The 20,083-nt window shown below is 42.7% G+C and overlaps 1 protein-coding gene across 1 annotated transcript in view; it reads left to right on the forward strand.

Moving 5' to 3' along the window:
* The first annotated feature begins 14,057 nt into the window (after positions 1-14,057).
* EFHC2 (EF-hand domain containing 2) overlaps positions 14,058-20,083 on the forward strand; it is a 56,269-nt gene continuing 50,243 nt past the window's right edge. The window contains exons 1-2 of the mRNA XM_015884109.2: positions 14,058-14,182; positions 19,131-19,319. Coding sequence (XP_015739595.1) covers positions 14,141-14,182; positions 19,131-19,319 — 231 coding nt within the window. The 5' untranslated portion in view covers positions 14,058-14,140. The remainder of the gene's footprint in view (positions 14,183-19,130; positions 19,320-20,083) is intronic.

Here is a 20,083-nt window from a genome sequence, read left to right on the forward strand (position 1 = left end):
GGACTAAAACCTGTGTTTGCAGAGGGTGAGAGATGTTTATCAAGTGATCTTGTCTGTCTTTCTCTTTTATGAAAACCACTCATTTTGTGGCCAAGTGGAACAAAAGCAAAATTATTTGGAAGAGTTATTTTTGAGTTCAAAAACAAGTTCACAGAAAAGCTGTCTCCTAGACTTCCAGTACGTATGAGGTTGTAATAAAGAGGATTATGATCAACAGCTCATCATGTCCACCAAAGGAAGGACAAGAAGAAATCAGCTTAAACTGAAGTAAAGAAGATTTAGGCTAGGCAATATAGAAAACATCCTAATTAATGATAGGAGCCATACAACACTCGGAGACATAACATAAGGAAGTTGTTTCCTTTTCAAGGAGATTAGGCAAACATCTAGCAGTGATGGTTTTGAAATGCTCAGTTCTGTCTCAATGCAAGAGGCAGTACAGGCTGGTAGGGTGTACCATAAATCCGAGATGTGCTAATCTAAACAGGTTTTGTAGGTAGCCTATTGCTGCTGAAGGATTCACTGAAGAGTAACAAAGTCCTTCAAGGATTTTGCCCTATTAAGCCTCCTAAGTTTATACCTGCTAGACATCTTCTGTAAAAAGCACTTTCCTTGCATGTACACATTTATTGGTACAGGATACTGTAGATCTGGGTGTCATCTAATCTCTGGTGGGGCAACAGAAGAAGTGGACTCAGGTGCCTGAACAGGGGGCCACCACCCCTGGGATATCCCAGGCTATCTAGACTATCAGTATAATGCTTTGTGTCATCTCTACCAGCCTTCTATATGGGTGGTTCAGATACTGTAGAGTTTTTCACATTGGCTTAGGAGCTTCTCTTTGCACAACTGAAGCACAGCCCTGGGAATTCCAGCTTGCCTCAACAGCCGGGAGTCTCACCCTCACCTCTGCACAGCTCCTTTTGAAAGCATGCTACAAACACCCAAACTACCTCCTTTCCCTGATGCAAAGCTGCTGAGCTGGATATGATTTTTAAAAAGTGGGTTGGGTTGTTTTTGCAAGTATTGTCATAGTTACTCAAACCTCCCATAAGAAAACCAACAGCAAAATAGCACAAACATTGCACCCCAAAGAGTCCCTCAGCTGGGCGAGAAATCATTGCCAAAATCACTGTGCTCCAAATGAAATGATGCCACTTCCCCTTCCCAGGACCTTAAGTTGATCTGATCTGATCTGAAAGGCAGGGTTTTCCACGCCCAGCTTATGCTGGAAGCTTGGCTCTACAGAAATCTTCTTGCTTTAAACTACTTTTGCCACCATAGCAATCCTCACTGTGAAAATATAGAAAACATAGAAAAGCACAGTCAGCAATAACACAGGACAGGATGCAGTGTGCTTTGGGTAATGGACAGACATGCTTTGTATGATCTGTCACTTGATACACAGGCTGAAAAGTTGTCATCAAAGTTATATAAAAACCACCTTCCCCCACCTTCATGCTCTTACTTAGGAGACAAACATTAAAATGTGATTGTACAGCTATATCAGTTAAGCAGAGGGATACCAGGATCTGCTAGTTACTGAAATTATTTAGAATGATTTTTTTAACTGCCTGATTTGGGTTTGATGGGCCCCTTTGAGAACTAAGCAGGTCATGCAGCTAAACTGAGTGAGAGCTCATCTTCTTTACAAACTGCTTGTGAGTCATGTTCATCCTCAAAGGGAATAGTGTCATGCATTAATTGAGTCTCACTGGTTTAATTTTCGATTGACAAGTAAATAGGTCTGGTTCTTAACAAATTATGCAACAGAAAATACTCCCAGTAATACTCTGATGACAGTCTTCCCAGGTACATCTTTGTTTGGGTTTTTTTCCGGATCAGCATAAATTGTAAATGTGGTTGACATTGCATCATTTTGTTTCAATAGCTGTTATTACAGTTCATTGTACTAATTTGATTATACAGAATTTTGGCTCTTATTTACAGTTAAATTGATTTAACTTATTTAGTACAGCTGCATGTTTAACACTTAATAAAACTGCTAATCGTTTCAGTGAACCTAATTTTGTTCTAAAAGCAAAATAAGAATAGAATTGAATAGCTTCAATTGGAACGGGCCTACAAAGACTGAGTCCAGAATCCATGAAATCTGTCAGACTGCTGGATCCAAAAAAAGGCAGGAGGTTCATAACTTAAAAGTCAGTCTTTCTTAGTTGTTTACACACATCGAAGAGAATTCAGGATGTTAAGTAGGGAAGAAGAAAGTGGGAGTGCTTACTTTCCTGATTGTCAAGATTGCAGAGAAATCCTCCTCTCTTTTTGCTAGTTCTGAGGTTGTGCTAGAATGAAGGAGCCCTGAGGGGGAAAGAGTGGAGGTAAAAGGGAACTGTGGTTAGGATCATTAAGGTAGAGATGTCAACTCATCACACAAGCTGGACGGTGCTCAAGACACTTCTTCCTCAGTTGCATACTTGCTTCTTAAGAGGAGGCTGACCAGCACAGGGGAAAGGCATTAGATGGCAGGACTCTGAAAACAGAACTTTATTGGAAGCCTGGTAAGAAGGGAACTTAAGAAAGAAGGATAAGTACAGAGAGAAGAGATCTCTGTTGTGTTGTTCAACTCTGGAGGCATATAGGCTGCCTACCATAGCTGAGAGAAGACCAATTGATAGAGGTGGACATGTCAGTACCTGGAATTCTCAGGACTATGCACAAATAAACCCCTTGCTAGCAAATGGGAGGTTCTACCTGTTCATATACCCAACTGGCTGTTACTTCATTTCTACAGACTTTCCAAGGCCTTCTCCAAACTGAGCTATCCTGTTACTTTAACACTCGCTGTTGGCAGTGGATCCCTCACAAGAAAGGGGAAAAACCTACAACAGGCTCAATCTGAGCCTTACCAGTTCAACACTGCAACAACTCCCCTTGCTGAAGAAACACATGAATCTGGATCTTCTTGTGTGTTATACACCATACGATGGTGCACATTTTGTGGCTGGTAATTCCCTTGTGTCACTGAAGTTACACTGCCCAGTATATACTGCAAAAACAGCAGTCAGTTAGCATAGCAAAATGCTTTTGATTAAATATATTATTAATTTACTTTGGAGTAACAACAGAAGTCTTGATGCCATTTAGGACTGCATAACATTCATCTCAAACTGACTATGATTTCATATCTCATTTTCCTTGAACAGAAGATGATTGATTGAAAAATAATTCTTTAATGAGAAATCACACAAAAGTGCTGGGGAAGTGAGATATGAAGGTAACACAGAGTTATTTAGGTTAAGCAGAGCCTATGAAGAGTTAATAATTCCCAAGCATTCTCTCCATTGCCATTCATAGTCATGAGAAGTTCATCATAGGGACAGAACATGGCTCCCCTACAAGGACAGACTGAGAGAGCTGGGGCTGTTCAGCCCAGAGAAGAGAAGGCTCAGGGGAGACTGAGAGCAGCCTATTGGTACCTAAAGGGGGTTGTAAGAAGGAAGGGGAAACACTCCTTACCAGAGACTGTTCTGATTGACAGGACAAGGATAACTGGTTTTGAGATAAAAGAAAGGAGAAGATGTTGTTGAAAAATAAGATCGAGAAGAAGAGCTTGTTAAACAAAGGGTAGCGAGGCACTGGCACATGCTGCCCAGAGAGTTGGTGGATGCCCCATCCCTGGAGACATCCAAGGTTAGGCTGGATGGGGCTCTGAACAACCTGATTGCAGCTGTAGGTGTTCCTTTTCATTGCAGGGAGACTGAACTAAATGGCCTTTAAGGGTCCTTTACAACTCAAATGATTCTATGATTCTGTGATAAGAATGGGACACTCACCCAAAAGCTCAGTGTACAGCAACAGTCCCCCCACAAGCAATATATGTTATGCTGAAGTATATAAGATATATACCCAAAATTATGATATTACAAGGCTACTATAATGTAGTGGTGATTCATTGTTAATATTGCTTTTGTTTCTGGTCAATGTAACGTTGTAGAGATCTATTCAGAAGAGCTAATTTTGTTTAAGGAGCTTACCATCTCTAGAATACCTCCACAGACTTTTTAAAAGGTATTTCAGGCATCTAATGTGACACCCGTCACATGATCTGTTTTTCTCCATAAATCAGAGGCCAATGTTAGCCCTATCCCTATAAAGACAGGCAGAAATGTAAAGCACAGTGAATGAAAATTGTTAGGGAAGCTGGTAAAAAAAACCACAGCATCAACAACAAAAACAAACAAACTAATTAAATTTGAGGAAGCTGTTTGATTTACATAGGGAACAATCAAAAGTATATATGTTAAGGGAGTCAAGAGCAGGTAGGTCTAGCACTTCTGGCATTGTCTTAGTATGATGGCAAAGCCCAACAGTGGCACTGTAAGCCAGAGATTGAGAGAGGAAGGCTGCTCCACCCAGTGTGGGGGTGAAGCTTCATTGCCTCTGGAGCCTTGCAGATAAGCATCATAGCACCCTGGGTGAAAACCAGTGCTGAAAGAGGCTATTCAAATGCATTCACAACATCCCTCCAACCTGGGAGTGGATTGGGTATACCTAAGCCATAACATAACATAGCATAAATCTGTCTAACCTGTTGCTACAAGCTCTAGAATATGAGAGGTGTGTGCCACGCTTTTCACTGTCCTCATTACTAAAGCATTTTTCTAAGGTAACTGGATTACCTCTCATCCACCATGGCCACAAAACATAAGGAATCATGGCTCCAGAGTGGGAACCTTGGGATCTCTTACATGCAGCACTTTTCCCCTATTAATGCTCTCCTTCATGCACTGCCACAAGCATCCAGGTTGCACAAACACAAAGAGATGCTGTCAGCCCTGGGAAGGTTTGACTTCCTTTTGTTTGCAAGGCTTTAGGATCTTTTCTTGCCATTCAGCTCAGAAGGTGAGGATGCTCAAAGCCGCACAGCAAATGTCCCCACCAGCCAGCAAGTGCTCCCTGCATCCTCCTCATTGTGCACCTCCTTTTTAAAATGTGCCACAGAGTGCACCTGCCACTCGCTTCTCTTTCTCCCTTCAGTTCTGGTGGTCCCAGCTTGTTACAGCTCTTACAGTCCATGCAGTTTTGTGACCAGGCAGCTTCATGGTAGCAGGAGACAGAAGGGGTCTCACATTTTGCCTCCATGTCAATGTAGGGTGGCTCCTCCTGGCACCCATGTCTAATTCCCTGTCTCTACAGTTCTCTGCCCCTACTTTTAATGGAAGCACTACATCTGTGTTCTTCCACTCTTCTTCACAAAAGATATGGGGCACTCTGAGCTCCTCATCATCATATGCCCATTTTCCTACCCATGCAGAAATTCTCTCCACAGTTTCCCTTATTGTTATTATCACAAATGCCCTTAAAATGACTTATTAGTATTAGCGAAGAATAAGCAAAGTATTTCATTTTGTGCCTCAGACTGAGGGTTTTTTTTTAACATCCATTTTTAGATATTTAACCTAATTTCTGTGTTCTGTGCACTCCCTCTTTGCACTTGAGATCATTGAAGAGCTTGTGATTTCACAGCAATTTCTTACTGCATTTTCTACCCTTTCTATACACTTTTTTTTTTTTTTTTTTGTGTGTGTGTATTTTGTAATTCTGCTCCTAGAGGTTGTTTTATTTTTTCATGTTTAAAGAAATCGTCAACTCTTTCTGTAACTCTTTTCTCCCACAGGTTTGATTCCCAGTATCCTCTGAGTTCACTGAAGTCTGCTGCCTTCAAGTCCTCTGCCTCAAACTATGTGTTTTCCTTCCTTCACTCATTGTAGCATAGGAATCCTTAAGTCTCCCATGGACTCTGTCCTCCCCTCTGCACTCAGCAGATGTCCCCTTCTCTAGTTTGGAGCCAGCTCTGGAAATGCTGCGTGACAAAATGCCAATGTCAGATGCACCAAGCAGACTGTGCCCACGACAGACTGGTTTATCATTCTCTTCACAACTGTTGGAGCAGTAAAAGACCCCAAAACCAGTGAACCACGTTGCTTAAAATCATTCTGCTGGCTGCTCACAAAAGGGCATCATCTGCCCGAGTTTCTTTCTTAGGGGAGAGGAGATGAATGTAATGGATGTGATTATTAGCTGTATTATTTCCTGCTGCTATGTAGGGATTGGGTCTTTCTTGTTCTACATTCTGTAAGAACACACATATCTGTTTTTCTCTCGTCAGTTTATATTTCTCCAGTTCACTGCTTCCCATTTCTTTTTCCTATGCAGAGCATCCTAATGTTAGGGAGAATAATGCTTGGGAGGCATTCCACCTTCTCTGTTGTGAGATGTGAGAATCCCCAAGAGAAGCACCTCTTTCCGGACACCTTGAAGGCATCTTCCTTCACCCTTCCAAAAAAGTCAAGCTACATAAATCAGGCAGTAAGACTTTGCCCAACCAAGCAGCCATAATTTGACTACCAAGACTACTTTATTCCCTTTGTCTTTAATAGGCAGCTCTTCTTCTTCATGCGGACAGCTTAAAACGTTGTACCAAGACCATGCCGAATCACTAAGTTTAGTCTGATGATCTGATCTTGTCATCTTCATTATGAATTAACATGAGAATCTGAAACAGAAGCAACATAGCTACATTAAATATCAATAAAATGCTGTGCAGATACAAAGATTAATTCATTCTAACTTGACTTTTCACTGATCCTGCCTTCCTTGACAACATAAAAACTGTTCAGCTGCAAAGGGCCCTTGAGCATAACATGACATTTACAGCATCTATGAGTATTTCTTGTTTATTTCTCATAAATTTCCTTTGGTAATAACTTAGTCACTCGGCAACACTACAGGATACACATGTATCACATGATTATCTCATATTTTATACAACACATGTTAAAGTAATTAATTTTCCCAGGCAAATGTCAGACCATTTAGTTCATCGTTACAAGCCAAATATTTGTGCAACGATTTGTTACAAATATATGCATAACCACAGAACACTTGGGCTCCATAGTATCTAATAACTGTAATTTAAAGGGACACTGTCAGAGCTGTTAAAGTCTCAGCTTCTACATTAGTCTTTGTTCCACATGCAGTTCCCTGTAGGATCCAAACTCAACCCATTTATTTTCTAGAAACTATCCTTGTTATAATACTTAGCTTGCAAAAATAACTGTGGTCTTCCTTTGGTGTGGAACACATCAGCAACCAGATAATTTCATGCCTGAAGATGACCAAGGGCTTTCATCTTTCATTTGAACATTCTTTGTCTTTTTCATTGACAAGATCTCTTCATGGTAGAACCAGAGAAAACATACTGTGTTTCTTCTTCATGAAAAGAACTGAGTTTAATCAGAAGTTGTACAGAACTTTGAATTAAGGAAGGACACCCTGCTAACGTAGGTTAGCCCCATACAAACATACAGATGAAGCCCCAGCACAGATGTCTCTCTGAAATGGCACTTTCAATTTCAAGATGTGGAAAAGGAATTAGCCATGTGGCATCAGGATTGGTCACCTTGGAAAATAAAAAATGTGTTAAAGGCACAAAACCACGTCTAACAGAGTGAATTCTTCTTCTCCCATCCCCTACATCAGGTCTTACCCATACTCAAGGCACAGTGATAAAAATACATAGTCCTTCAGTGCACATTCAGGGAAAGGGACAGAAGCAACAGAACCACACAGAAATTGTGCTCGGGGGCTCAAAAGACTGATGCAGACGGCTCCATTCAAGCTAACAGCCCAATAAATCCTGCTCCCTGCAGACCACTTATTCTTCAGCACGTTCAATCAACAAGTTTGGAAAAGGGAGCCTGACACATTTCTCACTTATTTTGGCCTTAGATGAGAAAAGCAGCAGTGAAGAAAAGAAGCAGAACCAAAAGCGGTACTAGTGGAAATGAGAAGTGGTAGGAGGATGTGCAAAACCAAGAAAACAGAGAGATGGGAGAAAGACATACAGAGAAGATACAACAGAGATAGAGCAGATATATGAGTGAATAGAACTGTGTGTCACCTTGTTGAGGCTTCTTTTAGATTACTGTGAATAGTCGACTTTATTCAAGACAGACGCACTCAGACTGGAACAGGAAGAGAGAAAAGCAGACCAGGTTGTGCAGGAGAAAGATGAACTATCATGCAAATGGAGTGCCAAAAAGTCTGCTTTGCTAAACTTAGCAAAAAGCTGAAAGGAAATGTGATTGCTATCTATAATTACATAAGGATCAGGCATTGAATGGGAAAAAAAAAGAAGAAAAAGAAGAGGCTGTATTTAAAGGACAGTGTTCATGGAAGTATTCTAACTTCTTAAGTCTTAATCAGCAAAGGAATTAAGGTTGGTGTAAAGCTCAATTCCTAACTTAACTCCTAATTGACAAATTTCAATCAGTTTTGAGAAGCTGGTACTGACCGAGACTTTTGATCCACACAGATGACTTCGCTATCATTAAGACAGAGCTTGATAAGTTTAAGCAGCTATTTCTGGTATGGTTCCTGCAGCCTCCGATGCACTGGGCTCTGTGTCTGAGAGGATCACTGTCACCCCAGGTCTGTTGTTATCCTGACAGACTTCACTAGTTTTAAACCCGCTGCTTGGAAACCCGAAATGTACTTCTGGCTTTGATATCTTACAGGGCCTTCATTTTTCTATGGACAATGTGCTATCATATTTGAAGCAGAATGGATGAGTTCTCAAAGCAGCTTTGATCTGTACTAGATCCTCAAAGCAGCCTGCTAGAATAACTTGAAAGCCTTTTATTTAAAATGAGTTGCATTTCTTCCCCTCTTTTTAATTGGAATGGATGCTGAATGTAGGACAAATTGTATTTAAAGCTTGACTGCAGAAAGCAAGTGTGCTTCTGAAACAACCCAGATCAATAGCAGCTTTTTGTAGTTGACTGTAATCTATCTGTTTATTGCCACAGAAATTTTTAAAAAGATGGGATTTATTTATATATTGTTTGGTTTTATCCACCAGCTGAAAAGATTAAGCTGGAAAATGGAGAATGGGAGGAGATAGAGGAATTGATCAGTCATGCAGCCTCAGCTGATGGCGTATCCTCAAGGCAACCTGCAAGACTTGGAGATGTGCCGACATGATTTTCCTAAGCAGAAGGAAGCAGGCTGATCTTGCTGAGCAGAGCCAGTACTGAAGCTTGTGAGTGTCTTGCAGTGCCTCCTTGGCTCAAAGTGAGACCTTTTACAATAGATACTGATATGCAAGTCAGTGATACCTCAGATACAATGATGAAAGACTGGGTATTAGGAAAAACTTACTCTTAGAACAGTGCTGCAGTGGCACAGGCTGCCCAGGGAGGTGGTGCAGTCACTGCCCCTGGAGGTGCTCAAGAGCCGTGTGGATGTGGCACTGAGGGATGTGGGCAGTGGGCATGATGGGGATGGGCTGGTGGTTGGAATAGATGGCCTTAGTGGTCTTTTCCAATGTTAATGATTCTATGTTTCTATGAGAGATGTGCATGTGGAACTCCTACTGAGACAAATCTCTCATTTTTTGTCAGCAAAAAAAAGGAAAGCCAGGAAGAGGTTGTAATGTGAACATCTCCAGTCCCATTCACATCACTAATTGGTCAGAAATTAAGGGAAGGAAAACCAGAGAACACCAGGTGAGAAACAGCTGCATTTCTTCTTTATTGTGGCTTTGAGCATGGCCCTCAGTTCTGCAGTGCCTGAGCCTGTCATCAGATTTCTGGGTGCTGCATTTCCCAGCCACTTGCAGGGCTGCCTGGGGATGGCTGCCACTTCAGGCTTCCTGTGTTAGAGCCACAGGCCCCCTCTGGCATTTTGCATTTCCAGGTGATTTGTCCTCACTGAGATAGCTGTTAGCTAGAGGGAAGGAAGCATGCTTGGCTTTTTGTGCAGGTGACAATGTGACAAAAGGCCACATTACTGCCAAGTTCCACACTCCTACTTCCCCCTCCAGTCTGGCAGGCCTCTGACACAGCACTGGGCTTTCTTACCCATCCCAGAGGTGGCTGTGTGCTGCACTAAATACATGTCTGCAGTATAATTGCAAAAATCTGCATTGCACTGCTGAATGTAATTGGAAGCTTCTCTGCCAGGTTCATTTTACTAGCATGGCTGCATCTCAAATCACCCCACGCAATGAGAGCGTAGAGAAATGGAAGAGCAGAAATCTATGGCAAATCTCACTGAATGTATGCAGCAGGGGCAGCTCCAACATGTATATTCCAAAGCTCAGAGTTATTTCTGAGTCTCTCTCATCTGCTTCTGGCTTCAGAAGTGTGACTTAAGAAATTCTCCCTGACTCCAGCAACAAGGAAGTCAGGCTGATAGGAGACAACTCAGGGAAGCTGGCACCTTAGGTAAAAGAGCTGGATATCAGACGACTAAGAACTTCAAAGTGCTTTAGACGGGCACGGCCAAGAGAAACATGCCAACCAAACTTATTCTGTGAGGCAGCAAACTGTTTCCATCAAGTTTTCAGAGCAGAAAGTATTTGCAAGATGATGTGATGGGGTGGGAAGAGAAAGGGAGGAAAAACTGCCCTTAGCGGGGAGGTTACAGTGAACAGGTATACAAAGGGTACAGTTCCCACTCTTCTCTGCCCTGTACTTTGCTTCCCCTCGCACACCTGAACAAAGTGACTTGTTTAAATGTACCTTACTTCAAAATGCACAACCAGAGAAAACAAAACAAATGAGGTCATGTAAGATGTGAGGAAATGACTCTTTGTAAGGATCTGGCATTGACTGTGATGGTGCTGTGTTTCAGTTGTGTACCAGGATGGTACCAGTTGGCCCACGCTGCAATACAGTGCCAATTCAGAATTGCCCTTTTTTCCCCTCAGTTATCTACATGCAGGGACGACTGTTGTTCTGTGTATATGTGTGCTTAAATCTTGTATTCCTCTGTGTGATTTCTGTGGTGACTGTAACAGTATTTGATATTATTCTAAGACGGACCTAAGGAAGTCAGTACTCATAAGCAATAATTCTTCATTTCTAAGTTTTTGTTGACTAATTAAGTGTATGTGATAGGTCTTAGTGTGCTTGCATGATGATCCACATAGAGTCACAATTCACTTTAAACCAGGCAGTCTGGGAGCAATCTAATTTTGGACATCCCAGCCTTAGCAAGGCTTGTGGAACCACTCCCAGAAACAGGATGAAGTAGTGTATATGACTGAAACACAGACATATCTTTACAATGAAGTGACATCAAGTTATGCCAACTTAAGTCATACATTCCTAGTGAATTCTGAACTAACACAGGTTCTGTAATAGCAAAGCGTCCCTCTCACACCTCTGAATGATGTCTGTCTGCTTCCTCTCGCGAGCACAGACAGAAGACAGAACAAACCAGGAGTCAGATTCTGAAATATTATATAATCCTAGGCTGGAAAACAAAGTGCTGAACACATCTCCATTCAATACATGACTGGAATGGAGGTTCCAGTTCTCTGAAAGCTTTGCAAAAGACAGAGAGAGGGATGAAGTGCACAGGTTGGATGTGGCCTTCCACCCAAAAGGACTCTGGAGTTAATGTTATTTGGTCATATTTAAAGCAACATAAGAAAATGAGGCCTTTTTCTGGAAAATCTTGGTTTGCTCATATTACAGTATGTTTACTCACTTCAGGTTTACCATTAAAACTCAATCCCAATAAAAACAGATCAGAATCTCTGTCTTTTTATCACCAATATAGTCCTCATGTTTTCCCCAGCTCTTACTTCCCTCCTGCTTTCTTTCTCCATTGAACTGTACAACTAATGCTGTCTAATGTGCATACGCCACTGTTATCCTTTTAGCACAGTCAGAATGTAGTTAATTTACTACTGCCTGCTGCTGTCTTTGTTGTCATTAACAATCTTTGTTTAATAAAAAGCATTTTTCAACAACGGTTTTCCTGTAGTACTTTTCTTTTTCCCAGAAAAGGCATTAAAATTAATTTGTTTTCACTCAGTCTGTCTTCTTGAGTGAATACAGCAAAGGAGCAAAAAAAGGATAAACATGTGAGAGAAACCCCAAAGAGAAGGTAATGTAGGAAAAAACAGCTCTGTTTTAGGTAGGATACACTCCTTGTCTTTTTTTCCCCCTCTGTTTTTCCAGATTTGAAAGCAAAAAGTGATTGAAGACTGGCAGAAAACATCACACTGCAATTGTGCTTTCAGTGTACTGGGAAGATGCTTGCTTCCTTTCCCTGCTGCTCCCTGCAGCTTCTTTATGGGATGAGGCTGAAGGTAATCCTATGCAGACAGATTTGACCCAAAGGTCAGGAAGGCTTCACCGGATTTTCTGTTGGAAATGGATTGTACTCTTTGCTGATGCCATACATTTCACTATCCCTCCTATGTGCTGCTGTTTCCCTTGCATTTCTCACATGTAGTCTCTGTCTGTGCCACCTGAAGACTTAAAGCGACGTATCATTACTGATACTGAAAGTACTGCCCTATTACATGTCAACTGCCCCATTTCGTAACAGGCCACAAGAACTGAAAACAAAAATTTCCAGAGAAAGAATGAAGGAGACACTAATTCTTCACTGGTTGCCATTCCAAAAGAGAAACTGTGCCACTCATTGCACCGGACTTATGGGAATAAGTTTTGATATCAATCATAATTGACACAAAGCAGCAGCAAGCTATGCTTGTTTGATCATTTCAGAAGGACATATCAGCACATAAGTGTTCTAAAATGCCTTGGATGCCCTTTCTAACGATCCTCTCTAATGAAAGCTGTGAAAACTGAAAGGTACGTTGTATGAGTACACCAGCTGTCTCCTGCGCAATGTTTGTCAGAGACATAAAGGCTTATTACAGGCAGAGTAGGGGATCAACAGCAGGCAGTGCCGAAGAGCTGACGCTCAGCAAAGTTTTGCATGCCTGGCAATAACCCTTTCAGATTTGCAAAACTTCCACCTCCTTCTTTCCCTTTCCAAACTTCTGGAAGCAATTAAAAATGGAACATTCTCCATGATATTGTGAGTTTTTGACATCACAGAATCACAGAATTGCAGGGGTTGGAAGGGACCTCTAGAGATCATGGAATCCAATTCCCCAGCCAAAGCAGGCTCCCTACACCACGTCACACAGGTAGGCGTCCAGGCGGGTCTTGAATATCTCCAGAGAAGGAGACTCCACCACCTCCCCGGGCAGCCTGTTCCAGTGGACATGAGAATATTTTGACGCTGAGGGACATGGTTTAGTTGGCATGCTGGAGATGGCTTGGTGGTTGGACTAGATGATTTTAGTGGTCTTTTCCAATCTTAATGATTCTGTGGTTCTATAACTCCATGATAATAACAGATCTGACAAGCGAATGCCACAGAAGTGTTCTATGGGGAGCTGTAGAGGGAGCCTTATGAAAAATGGAGGAGAGATGGCTTCTTCACTAGGAGAGTGGTTAGGCCCTGGAACAGGCTGCCCAGGGAGGTTGTGGATGCCCCGTCCTTGGAGGTGTTCAAGACCAGGTTGGACGGGGCCCTGGGCAACCTGATCTAGTAAAGGTGTATGTTTGGTGGCCCTGCCAGGCAGGGGGGTTGGAACTACATGATCCTTGAGGTCCCTTCCAACCCGGCTCATTCTGTGATTCTGTGATTCTGTAACACAATGTAGCATGGCTCCTGCTCTCTGGAATGGGCTGTGGAAGCGATCTGGAGGGCATCTTCCCTTATTTACAAGGGAGATGTGAGTTCCATCCCAGCAGGGCACAACCCATCCACCTCCCAGATCTACCCGTGAGAAACTCACTCTATCTACCCTCCGTTTGAAGTTGAAATCTGAGCTTAATACCGCCCACCATAGGAAACGAATGCGATTCAAACGACGGTACCTTTCATTTTCTATTCTAATACATGCGAAGCGTTCCCTTCCCGCACCGCATGCAAACACGGAGCTGGGAAACCGGAACGTGCGAACCCACTGACCCAGATCCACCCTCACCGTGGACTAAAATGCATTAAAAAAGCCCCAAACAACAAGAAGATGTAAAAGCTTCACCCCTCGCTCCCTCTTCTCACGTCACCAAGGGCAACAAAGTAAAACGAGCTGTATAAAAAAGCGGCAAAATGAAAAGCGTTATAATCCAACTCCTCCAATCTCTCTATCCCCGCTATGGGGCGCTGAGCCCGGCTCCGCTCGGCCTCTCTCGGTCCCACTCGGCTCCTCTCGGCCCCTCCCTTCTTGTGACGTTATTTCGGTCCCCAGGTAACGGCCCCACAGCACAGCGGGCCGGGCTGGCGTTGGGGTCCGGTCATGGCTCTGCCGGTGCTGCCCGGCTATTCCGTCGGCCGGAACGTGAGTGGCACGGATGGGATGGTCCCTTCCTTTCCCTTTAGTCCCGTTCCCCATGGGCGAGAGCGAGGGAGTGATGCTTTTAGACTGTGGGAGAGGGTGTTGCGGAGCTGAGCGCATCACTGCTTCCAGGGATGATGTGCTGAGTACTGGACCGTGATGTGGGAAAGAAGGGTTTGGGAATGGAGACGTTGCCTTTAAGAAGCAGACACGGCAGTGTGGGCTGTCTTAATAAGTGTAACATATCTGGAGGGGAATTTGGTATTCACGCTGTGAACTTAAAGAGAAGGGGCAGGCTTCAAGGGGAAGCCTGGAAACAAGGGAAATGGTTTCGAGCTCAAAGAGGGTACATTTAGGTTGGATGTAAAGAAAAAGTCTTTACAGTGAGGGTAGTGACACAGTGGAACAGGTTGCCCAGAGATGTGGATGCCTCACCTATCATTGCTGATAGATGCTAAGTGGGCACATCGGATCCAGTGGAATAGGTGTGTACCATTGCTATCTGCTGGATGGAGGTAGAATAACTAAAGGTTGTGCAGGAATTACTTGTTCTGTTCAATTAAATCAGTCAGTGGAGGTTATTGAAGAGGGATGAGCATGGGATAGGGAACTGCAGGTCCTGTCAGTCCTTTGTTTATAATTATGGGTGTTAATTACACTCTTGTTCTTATCACTGTTGAAGCTACTGCTGCAATACTCTGTTCTCCACCCTTAGTGCTACCTGCTGCATATAGAGGCCTTCAAAAAGTGGAAAAGTTATACATATCCATTTGGATGTTCTTAATGAGGAGGCTGAGCTCCCATAGAAAACCAGGGCTTTAAGGTGGTTAGGTTTAACTCCAGGACAGCAGGGATTGCTGCTGGCAAAGGGGAATTAAGAAATCCTGATACAGTGCTTGCATCTTTGTGTCTAAGGGTCACTGGTTCTTGCAGTGCAGCTCTTTTATGATTATTATTAGTCTCTGACAGCTCTACCAAGAACCTTTGCTTCTTTGCCAGCCTGCGAGCAGAAAAGCTTCATCTCAACTTGTGTGCATCTTCCCTTTGCTGCCAAAGACCACAAACTGCGAGGCCTGGTGCTGCAAAAAGGCAGCAGCCTTTGTGTGATGTCTATTTTTTTGTTTTCCCCCTTAACTGTAACTGACTGGTGCCTCTTTCCAATTCGTGCCCCAGAGCAACGCTGCCACTGTAGTTCTGTTGAACTGAGACAAAACCTAGCAGCTCGGGCACCGCAGCTAATTAGAGTTGAGGGTAATACACCAAGGTGATAGACAGTTTCAAAATAGCTGGAGTGGTTCCTATGGTAACATAACACAGCTTTTCCTCAGCTCTAGGAGAAGAGTGAGGCTGAAGGTGCTGTGCATATGAGGGCTGGTTTGCCCTGACAGCACTGGGGAAAGGCCTTACCCTGCCTGACGGGGCACAGGGATCACCAGTGGTGAACTGCACTGTTGAATTAAAGAACATGGTCGTTTATTTTTGTAAATACATAATAGCTTTGTTCCTGTCACCAAAGCCAACATAGAACAGCCAAAGGGAGACCAAACTGTACTCTATCTTCTACCTGCAAAGCCTGACTGATGCTAAAATCGTGCAATAGAAAGGTCTTCAGCTTTGCCAATACAAGTTATATATGTGCTAAGACAAAAAAGCCCAAATGCCTCAATAATCATGTTTAATGCAGCACATGGTAGAAACATTGCGTGCAATAGGTTTGCTATGTTACTGCAAGAGTGTGAGTGTGCTACGAGTCTGGGTTGTGGCAGGAATGGCTCTGGTGACAGTGTTACTGATCCACCTCCTGCTGAGAAGGGTAGGTTGTGGATGCCCCATCCCTGGAGGCATTCAAGGCCAGGCTGGATGTGGCTCTGGACAGCCTGGTCTGGTGGTTGGCAACCCTGCATATAGCAGGGGGGTTGAAACTAGATGAGCATGTGGTCCTTTTCAACCCAGGCCATTCTATGATTCTCTGAAATGAGTGCTTGCTTGTGAGAGATGCTACTCGTAAGTGTTGTGAGAACTTGTGCTACTTATTTCTGTCTCTTGTGTGACCTGTGCTTTCCAGAGGGCAGAAGGCTGCATGAATTTCATTTGCATAACATGCAGTGTTTATGTGTATTTCCATTCTTTAGCTGTAAATCCACAAAGCAGCAGAGAATCCCAACCTTCACATTTGTTGTTATTGAATGTATCCCCAATATTTATTGTAGGCTCACCGCACAGAAAACAGCCAACTTTATTCAGCAGATCTGCAGCCGGCATTAGCACAGCTGACACAGTAAAGCTCTTTCCCCGCACTGTCACAGATCTCTTTTAGAAGTTGCTTAATACTTCTTTGGATGTAATGTGATGTTCTGTCACTATTTTCGGCTGGATGCTGTCTGGATTTGTTAGCTGAAGTTTCTCAAATGTCATTTTTCTCTTTTGCGATCTTCCATTATAATTAATGGACCACCTCCACCCTGCCCAAGGAGGTGGTGGAGTCTCCTTCTCTGGAGATATTCAAGGCCCACCTGGACGCCTACCTGTGTGACGTGGTGTAGGGATCCTGCTTTGGCAGGGAGGTTGGACTCAATGATCTCTAGAGGTCCCTTCCAACCCCTGCGATTCTGTGATTCTGTGATAACTCCTTTGCTTGAAAAGAAATAACCTGCTCATGTTTCTAGAGGATGCTTGGGTGATCTTCACAGAGGAGCTTACAAGTAGTCCTGTGATTATTGATCTAAAATGATCTTTCTTTCAAGACCTAAAAAGCTACAGAGGTTTTTACCGTGCTTTAAAAACTGTGCTTTTCTCCCTAACTCATGCTTTGTTAATAGGCAGAGAAGAAGTACTTGCTGTGTCAGAATGGATCTGCTGGTGTATGGAGCCTTCAGTGGAAATCAGATGTTTTTGCCCACAAATTTCCTGTGTAGAACTCAGCTCGACTCTAGTTATTCCACATTACACCTAATAAACACAGAAAGCTCCCTCCCATTCTTTCCAGCTCTTTATCAGTTTACCAGGGAACAAAAGTAATGATAATAAAGGGGAACAAAACAAGAAAGAGCAGCTTGCTAGTGTCCAAAAAAGAGGGAGCAAACCACCCGTATTGGAAACCTTGCAGTGTCTGCTTTGAAGGATGCTGCTCAGCCCAGCCTTTGTTAACCTGAGCAGGGTACGGCTGTTGATTTTTATGGCATTAAAAATAATCAGTTGTAAAAATAATAAGTAATGTGGTTTTTTTTGCATACCACTGCCTTTGCATTATAAGCAAAATCTAAACTAAGGTAGGGATTGAGCTGTTCATTCAAGGACAGCTCTCCTTCCTGTGTCATTGGGCTTACAGCGCCATTGAGGTTTTCACCTTCAGTGTGCAGTAGTTTGTGTATATGAGCAGTGAATGTTATGAGCCAAAGGTTAGCTGCCTTTCAGATTCCTCACTCCATTTCATATTGGCAGAGTAAAATAACTAGTCAGCCCCTTTCAGGTTTTGCTGCTCCACTGCTTTCACATTTCCCAGAATATTGAATGTGTATTATATTATTCTGGAGCACTCGAACATCGCTATGATGAACAACATTTCTCTTGGCCAATTTTTATTCATGATGGTAATGCAGTGTCGTCTACACTTTTTGGGAAGCACTGATTTAAATGTGTGTGTTCTAATTAATGTTGTTTTCTCTTCAAGGAATCATTAAGACTAGAAAAGACCTCTAAGATCACCCAGTCCAACCAGCAGCCCATCACACCATGCCCACTGCCCACATCCCTCAGTGCCACATCCACACGGCTCTGGAACACCTCCAGGGACAGTGACTGCACCACCTCCCTGGGCAGCCTGTGCCACTGCATCACTGCTCTGACTGAGAGAGAATTATTCCTAATATCCAAACTTTCCAAATGCAGTGCTACATTACTGACATATCTGTTCCAGTGATGCTCGGAGAATTATACTGTCTATCCTTTCCATTGGCCAGGTCCTTTCTGTGCTTTCCTAGCATCGGTTCTTCCCCCTTCCTCATGGTACACCAGCCCCAGGCTGAAGGTTGGGGGCACAACTCAGTCGCTCCAAAGCTTTTCAAGGATTTGAGGGAGTGAGGAAGGGAGCAGAATAAGAGGAGCTAATGGATCAATATTGCTGCTCATGGAAGAAAGGGTTTGTGGTGCCGTCTCCTGTTTTGGCTCTTCCTTTTAGTCTGATCTGTGTGGAGCTGCTGCCTCTGCGTGAGGGAGCACGCCTGTAGTGCAGGTTGCCCACTGGAAGGAGCATTCCCACAGGCAGAACTGATGCTCACTGGAGCATCAAGCCAGGATGGCTTTCTTTGCAGTTGGTTGTCTTTAAGCACTCCATCTGTAATTGCCTGAAAAACAGTAATAATGTAAATAATAATAATAATATTAAATTGCTTCAGAGGTTGTCTTTTGAAATAAGGCCAGATAGAATGAATTTTCTGTCTTTTGATTCAGCTGCAGATTCCCAAAACTGAAGTGTATTCAGGAGTATGTATTTTGCACTCTGCAATGCAAATATAAATGAGGTCTTCAACATAGGTTATGACAGCAGACTGTTTTCTAGGTACTCTTGAAGTGTTTCCATCTGACCTTTAGGGTTCTATAGAGGAAGCTTTTCCCCCTCTACCGTTTGCATTGTTCCCATGGGTGACTTGCTTCCTTCTTCCATAGTCCTTATTGCAGGGAAGAAAAGGGGGGACAACAGCTGGTATCATCCTATTTCTCAGCCTGGCTATGTTAACAAAATGCCTTTCCATTTTGATCCGTAAGACACAAAATTGACTGCTGAAATAACGTCACTTCACATGCCGTGCTCAAGTTGTTACAGGTTTACAGATAGTATGAAAAGTACTTATAGAAAAACTTCTATGTGATTTATCCCCCTTGCCTAGCTAGATAACTCTTATGAAGTTAAAACCACACATTAAAATGTCTTTTTCTCTCTTTCCTTTGATAGTTAGGGAAAGAGAAGTTCCACAAATCGCAGCTCTGGGGCTACTGCAATAATGTTGCTATGCTGGTTGGGGAAGATAAACCTGGAATAGGAGGTGAACCACTACCTGGACAGAAGCTGAAACCTAAATCCAGCGTGTTTCCTGCAGATCTGGGATGTGGTGTTCCTGCCTGGATAGCATTTGACAAAAAGGTATGTAGAAATCAGGATCTGTGCGTTTTTTTATGAACAGATACCATAATACAGAGGTGAAATTCAGACAGTCAGATTAGTTTTTGCATGGAGAAATGTTCTTGTGTAAACAAAAAGGGTGGAAACTTCTGTTTTTTTTCCTTAATATTTGTATATTGTATAATTGAGGTAGATGTAAGTTATACAGCAACGTACACAAATATTTCTGTATTGGGATATGTCTCCTACAGGGCATAATACAAATAAGGGGGTAGTTAATATATACCCATTTAAAATAGTGATAGCAAATAACTGATTTGCAGCATATTCAGAATGAATGTACTTCTCCATTTCTTTGTTTTTCAAATGATCAAACAAGGAAATGTGTAGTTAAAGGAATGTAAGGGAAGCCTCATTCCAGGAGAAAATCTGCATGACCACTAACCACAGTGCAGTTCTGAGGATTAGAATTCCCCTATCTAGTCTTGTTTGCTTGCTCAAAGTCCTGTTGACTTTGTTCATGTGTGGGGAAATAGACAGTATCTGTTATAGATGCTGGGATTTAAAATTAATACATATATTTATTTGTTTCATAGGAGTGTAATGGCACCTCTAAAGCTAGAGAGTTATCAAATAACTGTTATCTAGGATGATATGTATTTTGTAGCATGCTGTCATTACCTTCCCTTTTAAAATTTACTATAAATGCTACTTGGCGATGGTTTATTTCTAAAGCAATAAGCCTATAATCAGAGAAGGAAAATGATCCGGGAAAAGAAATCATT

The sequence above is a fragment of the Coturnix japonica genome, chromosome 1, assembly GCF_001577835.2.
Source record: "Coturnix japonica isolate 7356 chromosome 1, Coturnix japonica 2.1, whole genome shotgun sequence".
Taxonomy (NCBI): Eukaryota; Metazoa; Chordata; class Aves; order Galliformes; family Phasianidae; genus Coturnix; species Coturnix japonica.